Source organism: Odocoileus virginianus, chromosome 26 (assembly GCF_023699985.2).
Source record: "Odocoileus virginianus isolate 20LAN1187 ecotype Illinois chromosome 26, Ovbor_1.2, whole genome shotgun sequence".
Classification (NCBI taxonomy): domain Eukaryota; kingdom Metazoa; phylum Chordata; class Mammalia; order Artiodactyla; family Cervidae; genus Odocoileus; species Odocoileus virginianus.
Genome location: NC_069699.1, coordinates 20,935,830 through 20,953,247, shown reverse-complemented (window position 1 = coordinate 20,953,247; position 17,418 = coordinate 20,935,830). Strand labels below are relative to the sequence as shown.

The 17,418-nt window shown below is 40.1% G+C and overlaps 1 protein-coding gene across 13 annotated transcripts in view; it reads left to right on the top strand.

Moving 5' to 3' along the window:
* Nucleotides 1-17,418, top strand: part of CNTN4 (contactin 4) — a 971,999-nt gene that overhangs the window by 867,067 nt on the left and 87,514 nt on the right. For all 13 annotated transcript variants that reach the window (XM_070455652.1, XM_070455651.1, XM_070455646.1 and 10 more), the window contains one exon: nt 9,831-9,958. In XM_070455652.1, coding sequence (XP_070311753.1) covers nt 9,831-9,958 — 128 coding nt within the window. The remainder of the gene's footprint in view (nt 1-9,830; nt 9,959-17,418) is intronic.

Sequence of the window (17,418 nt, the reverse complement as noted above, 5' to 3'; positions counted from 1 at the left end):
TGGGAAGCAAAGCCATCTTCTTCAGCTATCCACTGACTCTTTATGAGCCGTACATTACTGTGAAACAGTATTGATATAAATCGGGAGAATTCACTCTTCCCCAATGGGCTGAGAATTTCTGTGTATCTCTTGAAATTTATAATATCAAGCAAACTTCAGTTAAAGTTGTATTAGAGTTCTGCAGAAAAACAAAACTGAGAGGGTATATAAGAGAAGATTTATTATAGGAATTGGTTCACACGTTTATGGATCTAGGAAATCCCATGATCTGCTGTTTGCAAGCTGGAGAACCAGGATAGCTAGTGATGATGTGCAGAGTGAGTTCCAAGGTCTGGAGATGAGGGGAGTCAATGGTATAAATCACAGTCTGAGTCTTAAGATCCAAAAAGCAGGAGCGCTAATGTCTAAGGTCAGGAGAACAGGAGTGTCCCGCTTCACCCAGAGAATCAATTCTGCCTTCCTCTGCCTTTTTGTTCCCTCAGCCCTCAGGGGATTGGATGATGGCCATCCAAATGGGTGAAGGCAACCTTTATTCTGTCTGCTGACTCAGATTCTAATGTTTCCCAGAAACACCCGTCCAGACACACTCAGAAATAATGTTTTACCAGCCGTCTTAATATCCCTTAACCCCAGTCAAACTGACACATAAAATTAACCATCACAAAAGTTAAAATATCTTTTGACTTTTATTAGATAGCCAGGTTCAAACTCACCAAGTCCTAATTTTTTTTTTTCCTTCAAAACAAAGTTTTGGTGTTTTTAGCTGATGTCTGCAGCACACAATGCCAGTTAACCTGCCAGGCTTTTCCTGTTTCTCAGCTGGCACAAATTCAGGGACAGCTCTGAGCCCATATGTCTTCAGCTCTGTTGGTCACAGGCTGATTCTGCTGTTGATAGGTTGAATATAAAAATCTTTGTCGCTTCCTGGCCACCTCTCCACTCCTTCAAAGTTTTGACTACTTCATGAGTGTTGTATTTTAAAACTCTTCTGTACTGCTATTATCTCAAAGGCAAGTAAAGATAAGGCCTTTCTACAGAAATTCCGGTTCTATGCAGAACTACTTGGAAAGCCACAGGGCACTATTTTGGTAGAGATCTTCTCTACCTAATTTTGACCATAATGTTAATATCAAAATTAATATTAATTAATGGTCTAGACAACAAAGAAAGGATAGACTGGAAGAGCTACTTGATTCCAACAAATAAACCTGGTTAACTAAAGAAGAAATTGAAGTTGCAGTTCAGTCTTAATTTTTGTTTTCCTGTTGGACTTTTACATATTATTCATTACCACATCAAACTGTCCTTCAGACTCCACTTTTGATTATTAGTTTACTGCCTTTGCTGTTGTGTTCATTCGCTAAGTAGTGTCCAACTCTTTTCGACCCCAAGGAGTTTACCTTGTGGGTATTTAGGGAAGAGAACTTCAGGCAGAGTCAGCAATCCATGCAAGTGTCTAATATATGACATGCTGAGTAATGCTGAGTATTTCTAGAGACAGGAAAGTTAGCCTGGTTGGATACGGAAGAGTTATGGGAAAGTAGTAGGTGAGAGCCAAGAAGTAATATGGAGATGGATGTAGCAGAAAATGAAGGCCATGTGTGTCCCTGAAAATATTTACTTCTCTTGCTTTGAATGCCCTCAGGGGAGCCATAGTATGGTTTGATCAGAGAAGTGATGTAATCTGCCTTTTTTTCTTTTAAGGAGCTGGCTGGATGTTGTGTTGTGGATTGATTGTAGAGGTGCAGGCGACCAAGCAGAGGCCGCAGTAAGAAGTTAATGCCCTAATCAGGGAAGGGATGTCGTTGGCTGACTCCAGGGTGGTAGCAGAGGTGATTGATGTTCAGTTGCTCTCATGTCCGACTCTTTGTGACCCCATGGACTGCAGCACGCCAGGCTTCCCTGTTCTTCACTATCTCCCAGAGTTTGCTCAAACTCATGTCCATTGAGTCAGTGATGCCATCCAACCATCAACTAAAGAGCAATAATTTCAAGCCTCTGTAGCTACTACTGGGGAGAAGGGCAGGCCATGGAGAAGGGAAATGGATGCACTGGGGACTACGTGTGATGGTTCTGTGCCCAGAGGAGCAAGTCCACTCCTCCACATCACCCCTTCTTTCCATCCTCTGATGGCTGCAGAGTAGACCCCGAAGCCGCTTGCTCCACCCAGACCAACAACTCCGGTGGGTTTCCGCTCTTGACACTGTCAGTTGAAGGATATCCCTTAAATTCATGTCTACCTGAAGTTAAAATGAAGTCATATGGGTTTAGGGTGGACCCTAATCCAGTGACTCATGTTCTTGTAAGAAGAAAGAAATTTGGGTACAGACACATGTGCAGAGAAAAGATGAGGTGAGGAGACACACAGGAAAAACCACCTGTACAGCGGAGCCAGAGATTTAGAGTGATGCATCTGTAAGCCGAGGAGCACCAGGGACCACTGACTGTCACCAGAAATAAGAGAGGCAAGAAGGGGTCTCCTCCAAAGCCTCCGAAAACAACCAGCTCTCCCAGTAGCTTGATTTCAGACCTCTGCTCTCAGAACCATGGGAAAGTCAATCCTTCTGGTTTTAAGTCACCTGATTCTTAATACTTTGCTATGGCAGTTCTAGGAAATGAACAGAAAGCCCAATTTCCCCTCGTCCTCCCATTGTTCTGTGTGGGATGTCTGTGGTGGGGAGAGGCCAAGAGGCAGAGAAGTGTGATCTTAAGCCTAAAGGCCGCCCCAAGACCTGTCCCATTGGCTCAGAACAGGGACATGGTTTAAAGTGTTCTCCAAAGGCCACAGGAGTGAGGAAGGGGTATGAATTATTAACTGTTCAGGCCAGTCATGGCGAGAGCCAGAAAGCCCACCAGCTACTTAAGTAGTTTCCTCTCCTTCCCTGTGGCCCGTTGGTGACCTGAGATGTGTTGCAGGACCCCCCGCATCTTCCCATTTGCCATAATGAACCAGGAATGGGGTTTTGTATGAAATCACCCAATTATTTGGTTTAAAAGAAAATGCTGTAAGTCTTATTTGTTTTTCTGCCTCAGGGACTGTCCTACAGAATGAAGTAAGTCAGAAAGACAAAAACAAATATCATATATTAATGCATATATGTGAAATCTAAAAAAAAAAATGGTACAGATGGGCACAGTTGGAAAGCAGAAATAGAGACACAGATGCAGAGAACAAATGTGTGGACACCAAGGGAAGGGAGGGAGGGTAGGATGAATTGGAAAATTGGGATTGACGTATACACGCTGCAATATATAAAACAGATAACTGATGACAACCTGCTGTATGGCCCTGGGAACTGTAATTAATGCTACGTACGGACCTAAATGGGAAGGGAATTCAAAAAAGAGGGGGTGCATGTATACGTGTAGCTCATTGACTTTGCTGTATGGTAGAAACTAACATAACACTGTAAAACAATAATATTCCAATAAAAACCAAAAAAAAAAGAAAGAAAATTCTGTGCTGACTGAAGCAAACAGATTTGTGGCTGGCTAGTTCTTGCTCATTCTAGGGCATCACTTGTGGTTCCTGGGATCTGGGGTCCTGTGATAGCTCCACCATCCTGTCAGTTTCCGTGAGCTAAGATGTACAATACTTCTATTAAAGTTTTATATTTCAGCCCCCTAGGAGTTTTCACTCCCCTTGTAATGTGTAAGCCTATTCTTTTGCACTCGGGCTTTCAACTTCCAAACATGTTTTCTGGAACTCCTCATGTATAAAAGAAAGGAGAAGCCTGCTATTACCCTCTGAATTTTTTTTTTTAACTACGTGTGATTTTTAAGTGAGTTATGTCTAACAATATGAAAGATATTATTTAATTTAACTGAACAGTTTGATACTTCCTTTGTTGAAAGGAAATCATTAATTCATAATTCCTCTCTTTGCAGAAGGGGAGAATTTGTACTTTCACGGGATTGACTTTTAAGGGAAGTATTTCCTTACGACTCAGGGGCAGGTGAGGACGTGCTGCCTGTGTCAACAGCAGTCGGGCACACATGGAGAACTACCCAGAAAATCATAGGTTTCCATTTTAGAATAACCCTCCTCTGTAGGGTGATAAGATATTGTGGAGTTGGCAGCTTTTGTCATCTGTTACCAGAGCCCCCAAAAAGAAAAGATCAGCATTTTTAAAGGTCCAGTGTCCCCAGACCAGTTTTGATTTATAGGACTGACAAGGTCAGCTCTTCAGTGGCTGTGCCCAGCGCCTCGTATTGAGAAAGAGAGATTCAATTTGTCTCATAATTCCAGATATGCTCCCATACCCTATGGATCTGCAGTCTCCAAATGACACTGGGGGAACAACTGCTTCTCTATGCGATAGGTAATTTACCCTGTTGTGAATTAGATGACCTCGTCTCATGTAGAGAAAATTAAGTCCTGTGTCATACCTTTATTTTTTACTACTTGCTGCTTTATCATCTTTGACTTTTCTCTGGTACTATCAGTGTTTTAAAAAGAGCCTACAGGTCAGTCAAGGCTAAACCTTCCGTTCTAAGCCAGAAGCAGATTTACATTTTCAATTTTTTTTTAATCTAATTCAATCACTATCCATGAGTATTAGAAGGAGTTCAAAGTTCAATCTCAAGCTAATAGCTACAGGTCAGTCAGTAGTCTGATATGAGTGAATTAAAATGAAGTGGGAACTTTGAAACCTGTTCAAGAAACAAATGTGGAAATAAAACTAATCTTAGACTAGAATGAGGCACTTTATTAATGGAACAAGCATGAATGTAGAAATATTCACTGAAAAATAGGTTGGTTTAGGATCCACATGGAAGGGAAGCAAGTATCTAAATACTAGTTGTTGTTGTTCATTTTGCTAAGTTGTGTCTGATCGTTTGTGACCCCATGGACTATAGCACACAAGGCTTCCTCGTCCTTCACTATCTCCCAAAGTTTGCTCTAAACTCATGTCGATTGAGTCAGTGACATCATCCCGCCATCTCATCCTCTGTCGCCCCCTTCTCCTCCTGCCCTCAATCTTTCCCAGCATCAGGGTCTTTTCCACTGAGTCAGCTCTTTGCATCAGGTGGCCACAGTATTGGAGCTTCATCTTCAACATCAGTCCTTCCAATGAATAGTCAGGGTTGATTTCCTTTAGGATTGACTGGCTTGATATCCTTACAGTCCAGGGAGATCAAAGCAGTCAATTTCTAGCTATGTAATCATTATTTCTAGCTATATAGTCATCTGAAGTCCTCCTGATTGGACTTCCCTGGTGGTCCAGTGGTTAAAACTCTACTTCCAATATAGGGAGCACAGATTCGATCCCTGGCTGGGGGACTGAGATCCCATGTGACACATGGTGTGGCCAAAAAAAATTTTTTTAAGTCCTCCTGATCTGTAGAGGTTTTGGTATGCAGGAGGTTTATAATAGATATTTATGAGTCCAGTTTTTCATCCCCTTCCAGGACTGTTTGTTGTCACCTGTATCCTTCATTAAGCATAGTAGTGTGTTGGTGGACTTCAGAGGGGCAGAATGACTTGAGAGTAGTCTTAGCCTTAACAGTGTCCCATATTAATGTTTGAAACCATGGATCTCTAGGAGGGGACAGAGCTTTAGCTAATAGAACATTTGGCAAATGCATGCACTCATGTGGTGCATTTTATGTGCCATGTACTGTTCTGAGCATTACATATCTTTATAGCAAACCATGAATATAGTTACTTTTATTATTCTGTTACCTCAAATAAAAAATTTAGGTTCAGAAGAACTAATTTACCCAAAGTCACACAGCTCATAACTGGTACAAGCCTGATTTGAGTCTAGACAACTTAGTTCCAGAACATATGTTTTTATTCACTACACTGCATTGCTCACATAAGGAAATGGTTGAATTTCCCAAAAGAGCAGTTCTCCCAATTTCATATTGAACCTGCAATTGGATTATCCCTAGGAAGAATGAGCAGTCCCAGAAGTATGATGAGATTTAATGACAGGTACTAAAACTTACAAGTTCTACAAATTCCCCCCCTCCCTGACCTTCTCCATTGTCTGGAACTCTAGCATTGGAGGCTTAGGTTTCTACTCAACTCTTTGTGGAGAACAATGGAAAGATTAAAATTAAACTGGTGTCAGGAGATGAACTCTTAAAGATGGACAGTACTGTTCTTTGAAAAATTACTTTCTCATTTCATAAGCCTCCTAGAAAATTGGACAGGGATGTTTTGAGAATAAAGGGGAAGCAGAGCCTTGGGAGAGATGTGAAGAACTAGCAGGGTCCTGCAGCTGAGTAACAACTATATGTTAAATACCTTTTGTGCAATGAAAGTATCAAAATTAGGGATGTCAGGATGCAAGTGATGCTCAGAAAAACATTTGCACAGCTCTTTACAGTTAAAAGAAACTCACCTATCTGATCTATTGTAGCAGGTAACCATCATAATATCCTATGTAAATAAAAAAATAAAAACTTATGGAGACCAGTGGCTCTTAGCTGGGGGTGGATGTGTCCAGAGAATATTTGGGAGATATTTTTGATTGTCATGATTCGAGAGGACAGGCATAGCCAATGAAGTACAGGGGTCCCTGTGACAAAGACTTCTCCGGTCCAAAACATCAGCATTGCTGAGGTCGAGAAACCTTGTCTTGGAGCATAAGTATTTTGGTCAGGTCATATACCTAGCAAGTATCAGGGTCAAAGCTAGAATCCAGGTCATCTGATGACAAATCCTTTATTTTTTTCCTTATTTATATCCTTTGGCATTATACAGTATGCAGTGCGATGCAAGCCTTTTAGATCTGGAGAATTTAAAAAGTATAAATTATTAGTAGCCCTTTAGTGCTTCCCAGGCAGGGGGGAGCCTGGTGGGCTGCCGTCTATGGGGTCACACAGAGTCGGACATGACTGAAGCGACGCAGCAGCGGCAGTGCTTCGGAAGAGTCAGATCACCCCTCAGAGTGTTTAATACACCCTATGCCTATGGAGGAGAAGGCAGTGACAGAGGATGAGATGGTTGGAAGACATCACCAACTCAATGGAGTTCACACGAACTCCAAGGAGATGGTGAAGAACGGGAAGCCTGGTGTGCGGCAGCCCGTGGGGTGGCAGAGCTGAACACAGCTTAGAGGCTGAACCACAGCAAAGGCCTGTGTTACTTCATGGAAGATGAGTCCACATCCAAAACACAAATGTCACCTTCTTTATTGAGTTCTCGCATGCCTGCATCTCACAGTTTCCAGCCAGTTATTTTGTAAATGGGAACATGATTAATTCCTTTAATGCTATTTTTGTGATTATCAAGGTAATTAGGATTTAATCACCACTCTATTTTTGTGAGTATTTACATCTGCTCTTTGGCTAATAGGGTATCATGTGTTTTTTATTGAGCAAACTGTTATGTGTGTATCTCTGGTGTAAGTGAACAAAGGGCCTTCTTGTCTGTATCCTGTACATTGATTTGGGATGACCCAGGTTATGTGTACACTGACTTCAGATTGTCTGCTATGACAGTGGGGTGCACGAAGCAGGCTGATTTAATTACTATTTTAAGTGTATTAAGATAACTGTGTTCCATTTTCCCCATCTGTACCAATTATTAAATAACAGAACAATTTTAAAGATAAAAGAGAATTACTTTTTTTATTATCCCTAATAAATACCAAGGGTCTCTCTGACCCTCTTACATAATTTTCGCTGCCATCCTATAAGACTGGTATTATGAGCTCTATTTTATAGATGAGGATGCTAAAACTTAAAAAGTTAAGCAAATTGCCTCGCATCACATAGCCAAAGCTGACAGATCTGGAATTTGAATAGCCATCCTCTGATGCCAGCATCCTTGGTAGAGTTCTCAAACCTTCACTCCATGTCCTTAGCCTGAATCTTAGAACCTGGAATGGGTCATCAAGAAGGTGGTCACCTCTCCATTCCTAAGCACCTTCATGAAAAATGTACCACATTTGCAACCCAGTGTAACTAAATCTTCTCATGATTTTAAAATGTTTAGCCAAAAGCTCTGTTAAATAAAGCTATGTTCATCCTAGTTCTTTTCTGAAGGACTCTGTTAAGGCTGGTACTAGTTCCAAGTGCTTTAACCATTCTGAATTCCAATAACATAGTATTGATTTTACTCTTTTTTTTTTTGCATTTTGTACACAAATGTTTGTTTCTCTGTTACATATTCTCTTCAAACACAAGCAATGAATTCTAAATCATCATAAAGATGAATGAAAAATGAAAGCCCTCCAGTTTAGTGTCCATAATCACTGAGTACTTGGTTACTGCTGGTGTTTACTGTTTAACACCAGAAACAAATACAGCTTATTTGAAAATCATGCTACTGGACTTTTAGCTCTTCCTCTGTGACCAGTTCACTCAATCACTTAAGAGATGCTTACAGGGCATCTATTATATACTAGATCCAGGAGATTAAGTCCTAAAACAGAGTCCTTGCATTCAAGGAAGCTAATGTTCCATCTGATAGGAGAGTTAACAGGTAAAGAAAACTTCTAGATTGAATTGAATGGGAAGAAATAAAGTGGCTGCAGAAGCGAGATTAACAGGAAAAGGGAAATCCATTTTAGAAATGTCAGCCAGGGAAAGTCTATAAGGAACAACTGTCCACAAGTTGAGGTCCCGAGAGTGTGAAGGTGATAGCTGTGTCCTGATGTCGAGGCAGACAGAAGAGCAAATATTACAGAAAAGTCCTGAGGCAGGAAGGGGGTCAGATACTTTAGGAACTTGCAGGAGACCTGTGTGTCTAGACCTCACTGAAGGGTAGAAAGATTAAGATGAAATGAGAAGGGCAAAGTCAGGAGAAGGGCAAGGGCCAGATTCCTCAGGCCAGATAGGTTCTGGGAAAGAATTTGTTCTGAGTGCAAAGTGGAGCTGAAGAAGGATCTGTAAGCCTGAGGGGTGACGTAATCTGTATTTTAAAAGATCACCTGGCCACTGACTGAAGGATGCTTGAGAGGCAGGAGTAGAAATAGCCAGATCATTTAAGAGGCTGTTGTGGTAGCTTGGTTGAGAAAGCGGGAGCCAAGGAGATAGATAGGAGCGGGTAGATTTGAAAGATGCAGTAAATATTCAGCAGACATTTACCTTGAATAAGCCATCTGTGTACATTTCTTATTTCTCCAACTATCCTCTAAGCCAGGCTGTATGTCTTGTTCATCTGCATACCCTTCCCTTCTGCTATAATCATGTTGAAAACAGGCTTCCCTCCAGTCCCCCTGTTCCAGTTTTGTGTCTGTCAGTGGAAGTGCTTCCTTCCCACCTGGTGGTAGATATTTGTCCCTAATTGCGGGCCCTGAGATGCGCCATCCACATTTGCTATTCTGCCAAAGTCATACCATGTTGTGGAATATTTTAATTTTTTTGAGTTCAGCTCTTGCATGTCATTAAAAATGCATTGTCTGACATATTTCAGGAAGAAATAAGCTTAATAATAACTCATTTAATTTAAGCCTCTCAAGAAGGAAGAAAACATTTTCAATGCAAATGCATAAAGTGGCCCATCAAGGATTTTTCTTTCTTATTCTTCAGCAGTTTAATGATGAATGGTAATCTACAATAAGCTTTACTTTTGGATAATGTGGTTATAGCTGCCAAAGAGAGAGAATGGTTACATCCTGTCTCGTATTTCTAGCAGTTATCCCAACAGAACGTTGAAACCATATTAGCAATTAAAGTAATGTAATTACTAAGTAAATCACACATCCTAATTATATTTATCTGTATGTTGGTAAATATCATAAATAAAGATGAGTCTGTCAAGTGATGTAACCATGATTTAATAGTTTGAAAATGACAGGATGATAGAAATACTTTCCAGTTGGTCATATGGAGTAAACTTACCATTTGGGGTTTATCTGCTTTAATTTCAGAATTACCATTTCTGAAGATGGAAGCCTCAGAATCATCAATGTGACTAAATCAGATGCTGGAAGTTACACCTGCATAGCCACTAACCATTTTGGAACTGCGAGCAGTACTGGAAACCTTGTGGTGAAAGGTAATGACTAACCCAGAGAACACGTAGATTGATATATGTGTTGCCATTTCAAATAATGTAACCTGTTGAAGTGGCATCCTTCATATTAATATGTACAGATATCACTGTGTTGCTAAATTAATCCATCAAGGCAAACATGGTATGATTAACAATTCTTAGAGAACTGTCGGTCATGAATATGACAGAAAGGCTATCTTAGTTTGGAATCATCCAATACAATTTTGAGAATCACTGCCATTGTATCTATTATAGTATTCTAACTAATGTTATCTTCAGTCCTTTAATTAAATTTCTTCAAGTCTCTATAGATTTGAAATTCATATCTAGGAATACCGTGCTAACAAATTAAAAACCCGTGGCTCAAATACTATTTTTAGCTAACATTGTTTAAACAATGACATTGGAGATTTTTTAAAGAGCTGCCTTGGTTATTCAGAGGCGTGGATATGGATTATTGTACTCATAAAGGGCTTTGGCCACCTCTGCGCTTTGCTTAGTCACCCAGCCAACCCTGCCAGTTTTTAAGGAAATAAAATTGTCCACATTCCTTCTCCTGGGTGCTTTATAGTAGATGACAGAACACCAGTTTGATGGGATGTGCTGAAAGTACCAAGTAAGAATTGTGAAGATGAGGTTTTAATTTACATTTCATTTGCATTTCTGTCACCTTATATCTGGCTGCCAAGTCAAAGAATTTTTGAATTGAAGGGATCTTGGCCATGATCTGACTGAGGAAGATAAAGCTCAGGTTGGCGAGTTTCTCAAGGTCACCAATAGCAGATGTGAACCCTGCAATCCTGATTTTGCACTTTCTGGTTCTTTCTACTGTGCCAGGATATCTTCTTATTTTTCTTGTTTCTCCATAATAGATATAGACAGTGTATTTATTATTTCCCCCTTGCCCATTTGTAACTCCCTCTGTGAAATAAGATAACCTAAGGCAAAGAAAAATATCCCAGAAAGAATATTTGCCTCTATTTTAACAAAGAAAGCTAAAAATTATCTAATTACATATTTTGGAATCATTAGAAATTTGAAAAGTACTGTCATTTAGGGAAGCCTTTTTATCATAAACATACTTATCTATGTAGATAGAAAACTGTAAGTCCAAGAGTCAGACAGAAATCTGTATTTATATTGACTCCAGCTATTTCAATCTATTAATTATTCACTCAGAGCAGTAGCATGGGTATGTGATTGACTGTGTGTTCACCCTGTTTTATAGGGCAAAGAAAAAAAGTTTAGATAATACTGGCATAGCAAAATTTCAGCTAGCATCTTCGCTCATGTATAGCTTTCTCAATTACAAAAGGAAAATTAGGGATGAACTAGAACCAGGAGGAGCCCCAAGGGTTCAGAATTGATTAATAACATAGCTAAGCCCTGATAGCTATGAAGTAAGATAGCCTAAGGCACACAAAAATATCCCAGAAAGAATGTTTGCCTCTATTTTAATTTAATGAAGAAAGCTAAAAATTACCTAATTACATATTTTGGAATCATTAGAAGTTTGAAAAGTACTGCCATTTAGAGAAGCCTGTTTATCATAAACATACTTGTTTGTGCAGATAGAAAACTGTAAGTCCAAGAGTCAGACATAAGTCTATATTTACCTAAGCACAGGTGCCATATATATGCTCTATATATTGTTAAAACTGGGGTTTTTTTTTCACATAAGTTATGCCCTGCGTTCAGTTAGCATCCTTCCTATAAGCCTTGACTTCTTCAGCTCTCAAAATAGTTGGCAGAAGTTCCTCTCTTTCCCATCAGAGTTTATCTTCCAGCAGTACCGCCAGTCCCCAGGTAAAACCATTCACAGGCGTGCAGAGACTTCCCTGCTGCTCCGCTTATACTGAATTGTGGTGCAAAGCTTAGCGATACACCAGTGATACGCTATGATCACCTCCTTATTTGGGTGGATATAAATGTTGCTGCATAGTAACTTCTACCTATGTTAAGAAACTTAACACTTCATTTCTTGCCTTCCAGTTAACATGTCAAACAGTGATTTCCCCATGTATGGTATAAAAGATCATTTTAGACAATTCAGAGTTAATTTTTTTTTGTTTACTTTTACTAACTATATATATCTTTCCACATGTATTAGGAATATGTTAGTTTTTCATTAATGGCAATGATTTTTTAAAAACTCCTTTTAAAATATATTTATATTTCTAAAGAAATATTGTTTGTATTATTATAAAAGGATGTGCAGAAGGTTGTGAAGGTGGTACACAAAGATTGGAAGGTGTGATTAATGCCAGTTTTCCATTTCCATTCCAAAGCATAAGAGTTTAGTGGACTTGAAGGGAAAGGATATAAAGGGACATGTAACAGGGTCAGCACAGACCTGCCTGTGCTGCAGACATGTTATGCTGAGGCAGATGAGCACCGAGATCGTGTAATAGATGGGAAAGGAGGGAGGGAGGACGGGTCCAAAAGAACTCAGGGGCCTGTGGAAGGAGGAGAGCAGAGATCTGTAGGCACAAAGTGTGCGGTCAAAGTAGTATGTTCCCCACCTGATTGTGGGCGAATTCGTTTGTTTCAAAGCAGAATTCTTTCCGGGCTTGGCAGTGGGTATTCAACTGTAGTCACTTTCTTCAGAGAGGCTGTCTAATTTTTTGGTTTGTTTTGTTTTGTTAAGTATTGTTTATTTATTTTTGGCTGTACGGGGTCTTCATGGCAGTGCAGGCTTTCTCTCGCTGCAGCGAGTGGGGGCTGTTCTTTCCCCGCACACTGGCGTCTCATCGCGGTGGCCTCTCTTGCCGTGGAGCACCGGCTCCAGGCACGGGAGCTCAGGAGGTGCGGGTGGAGAGCTCAGCAGTTGTGCCTCGTGGATTTAGTCGCTCCTAGGCATGTGGAATCTTCCCCGACCAGGGATCTAAGCCATGTCCCCCACATTGGCGGGAGGATCCTCAACCACTGTACCACCAGGGAAGTCCCCTCTGATTCTTATTTTCTCCCAGGTGAGATGGGGAAAAAAAGAAAATGAGCTTTATTTGGTTAATATGCTCACAGGAGTTAACCCTGTGGCTTGGGTAAGGTCAGATGTTTCAGAGTATATTTATTTCCTGTTGCTTGATTCTGAGTACCATTTACATTAATGGGAAGTAGGTGCGCGCGCGCGCGCGCGCGTGTGTGTGTGTGTGTGTGTGTGTGTGTCCGCGCGCGCGCGCACGCAGAGGGTCACCCAGACTGCCAGGTCGCCAAGAAGGACATTAACATAAACGGAGAAATACAATTTAGAAATCTGCCTCATAAAGCACGATAAAGGCAAAGAAAATGTTCTGAACTCCACATGAACTGTGCCAGGTCTTGAATCGCACATCAAAATGCTTGAGCCCTACACCTTTAATGTAAATGTAGCAAAATAGCCGGAAATGTGATGGAGCGCTGTATCTTAATTCAATTTAGAGATCCACAAAGGGACTAATTTATCAGAGAAGTTATGCTGTAACCTTAAAATGTGCTTATATTCGTTTTGATCTCCTCCAGTGTCTGGGATTAAAACACTATGAAGGTCAGTCATTAGACAACATCTTCTCTAACCTTTTTGCAATATTTCTGTCATTAGCAATGCTTTTAAGATCCAATTCTCTTCCATCCCCCTACACCAGGTTTTTTGAGAGAAGCTGAAGATACTGTCAAACATAGGGACAGTAAGTAAAGCCGGCAGGGGAGAGGGGGAGAAGAGAATAGATCCACTACAGCAGGTACAGCAGGCTTAAAATAAATCTCTAGCAGACGACCACAAAATGGATAAATATTCAGATTATGCATGAGCGGGCTTCCAAACTGCAGAATTCTGACAGGTGCCCAGGGGGCTCTTGATTATCATCCCATCATCTGAATTTCTAAATTTGACTTTTTTTTTTTTTTAAGCTAGTTAGCGTCTATTTGGAATTTTGATTCGCTGTATTATTTTAAGCAAGAACAGTTCTCAAGTCAGACCCCTGAATCTTAACAGAAAGCGTCATATTTGACCTTTCATGGAAGGTGTGCTTTAGCGATTGTGAACATCATTAAGAACTAGATGGAAGGCAGGCTACATTTCCATACAGTACTGTACTTACTAATTCATTTTTATCTCTAGAACAGAGTTAAAGACATGTCTTTTAACTCACATGCATGAGGCAGTGTCTTTATTGTACAGGCTTCCTATGACAGGTATTTTTAAGTAGCAATCCTCAAGAAGAGTGACTTCTCTTTGTCTTGGATATAGTTCAGCAAGATAACTATGGTAATAGCTACCCTAGATCTTATTGATCACCTCCCAGGCTCAAAATGAAATGCAGGGCTGTAAGCTGTGCTGTTATCTAGCTGAACTACATCCAAAGTGACCTTGAGTAACTAACTCTCTGGCTGGTGGTTCCAGAGCATACTTTGAGGAGCCCTGAAAGTGAAAGAAAGTGAAAGTGTTAGTCACTTAGTCATGTCCAACTCTTTGTGACTCCATAGATTGTAGCCGCCATGCTCCTCTGTTTGTGGAGTTCTCAGGCAAGCTGCTGGAGTGGGTTGCCTTTCCCTTCACCGAGGATGTTCCCAAACCAGGGATTGAAACCAGGTCTCCTGCATTGCAGGCAGATTCTTTACCATCTAACGCTCTATCCTACATCAAAGAACTTTGAACATGCTACCAACTAAGTGAAAGGTCAGTGGAATGCTTAATAGAAATGCATGTCCCTACTGCCCCACCCCTAACCTAACAAATCTAAATCTTTGCGGATGAGATGTGAAAACCGTGCATTTTTAATAAACACCCCACTTGATCCTCATACACACCAGAGTCTGAAAAAGACTGAATTTTCAGTCACTGGCAAACTATGGCCTATGGGCCAAATTCAGCTAGCCATCTATTTTTGTGTAACCCAGTAGCTAAGAATGGCTTCCATGTGTTTTGCTGGTTGAAAAGAAATCGAAAGAATAATAATAGTTTCAGATATGTGGAAATTTTTATGAAGTGTGCATAAATCAGATTTTAGTGAGATATAGCCATGTCATTTGTTTACATTATTGATGATGGTTGTGTCTGTACAACAGCAGAGTGGAATAGTCTAGACAGAGACCGTGTAATAGCCCACCAGACTCCTCTGTCCCTGGCATTCTCCAGGCAAGAATACTGGAGTGAGTTAACCTTCCCTTCTCCAGGGGATCTTCCTGATCCAGGGATCGAACCTGCCTCTATTGCATTGCAGCAGCAGATTCTTTACCATCTGAGCCAGCAGGGAGACCATGTAATGTATAGCTATCCTCAGGTTTGCCTCTTGAGCAGCTAAGCCTAAAGTATGTGCTACTCAGTTTTTACAGAAAAAAAGAAACTTGCTAATCCCTTCTCTTTTTTTCCTTAACTTTTTATTTTATGTTAGAGTATAGCTGATTAACAATATTGTGATGGTTTCAGGTGGACAGCCAAGGGACTCAGCACTACACAAGCATGTATGTCTGGTCTCCTCCAAGTTCCTCTCCCATCCAGGCTGAATATTGAACATTGAATAAAATTCCCTGTGTTATATGGTAGGACCTTATTGATTATCCATTTTAAATATAGCAGTGTATACATACTGATCCCAAACTCCTTAACTGTCCCTTCCCCATCCTTCCACCCTGGCAACCATAAATTTATTAAGTCTGTGGGTCTGTTTTGTAAATAAGTTCATTTATATCATTTACTTTGAGATTCTGCATATAAGGGATGTCATATGATATTTCTCCTCTGTGTCTGACTGACTTCACTCAGTATGACAATCTCTAGGTCCATCCACGTTGCTGCTAATTGCATTGTTTCATTCTTTTTAATGGTTGAGTAATATTCCATTATATATATTTATCACATCTTCTTTATCCAGTCCTCTGTCAGTGGGTTGACAGAGATTGATTCCGTGCCTTGACTATTGCAAACTGTGCTGCAGTCAACATTGGGGTGCATGCATCTTTTGAGACCATGTTTTTCTCTAGATATATGCCCAGGAGAGGGGTTGCAGGGTCATATGGTAGCTCTATTTTTATAGTTGCTCTCTGTACAAATTTTATACTGATTTCATATGGGTTTTAAAATGTTTCTTAGCAAATAAATTTCATTTAAATTTTTAAAAAATTTAATATGTAAATATATTTCTTTTATTTCAATTTTTATTCAGTGCACAGAATTACTTGTATTTTAAGAAAAAGTAAATTTGTGCTTTATTAGAAAAGGGGTTCTTTTTTCTTAAATTTATTTTTAGTTGGAGGATAATTCATTTACAATATTGTGTTGATTTCTCCCATTTATCAACATGAATTGACCACAGGTATACATATGTCCCCTCCCTCTTGAACTTCCCTCCAACCTCCTACCCTATCCCTCCCCTCTCGGTTGTCAGTGAAACAGAAACATTACCATATGTAAAATTAGATATCCCTGGAAATTTGCTATATGTAGCAGGGAGCTCAGATCAGGTGCACTGTGAGAAAGGGTTCTTAGTAGTATTTAACTAAGACCACATATACTCCTAATACGAAATTATTTTGTGTCCTCATTCCCTAACCCTGCAAAGTAAAAGTGTTCTTTGGCTTCCTAAACATTTAATTATTTGTCCCATTGCCAGAATTGGTGCTCATTGTCCATTCCATCAAGTGTTTGTTTATATTTAGAAGACAAGATGCTATCCAATAATATAGATTGCAGAAAAAAAGGAATTTTCTTCCCAATACCAAGGAGTTTCTACAACATTATTACAGTGCATTATTTAAAATTGTTCTTCTCTTTTAACTATAGGAAATTGAAAAATATCAACCTCTCGATGCATGGCATGACTGACACAATAATGTAGTCTTTTCAATTGGAACCTTTTTTGAAAATAAGTTTGAAGCAGCCCACATCTTCTATGTAAAATTATTCAAGGCTTTTTCCATATTTGACTGGGGATCAATCAGAAATCAGTAATCAGCAATGACATTTTGCTACTAACATAACAAAAGCTCTAAATGTTGGGCCCTTATAACAGAATACATTTCTACCTAATTAGATGTCTTCCACTGGAACCAATTATTTAGAGGCAATAATTAAGGGTCTTTCTAATAGGATTAGCACAAATTCTGACCGAAGGCATTTAGAGTAGGAAGGAAAAGTTTGTTGTTAGAAGTGCACAATGCTAATTATATTAGATCCCCTGGTAGAACAGTGGTCAGAACATTTCAGTACTAGATCCTATTAGATCTGAGAAGACCTACCAGTCTAGTTTGCAGCAGCTAACTCAAATAGCGGGGCTTCCCTGATAGCTCGGTTCTAAAGAATCTGCCTGCAGTGCAGGAGACCCCAGTTCAATTCCTGGGTCAGGGAGACTCACTGGAGAAGGGATAGGCTACTCACTCCAGTATTCCTGGGCTTCCCTTGTACCTCAGCTGGTAAAGAATCTGCCTGCAATGCAGGAGACCTGGGTTTAATTCCTGGGTTGGAAAACTCCCCTGGAGAAGGGAAAGAC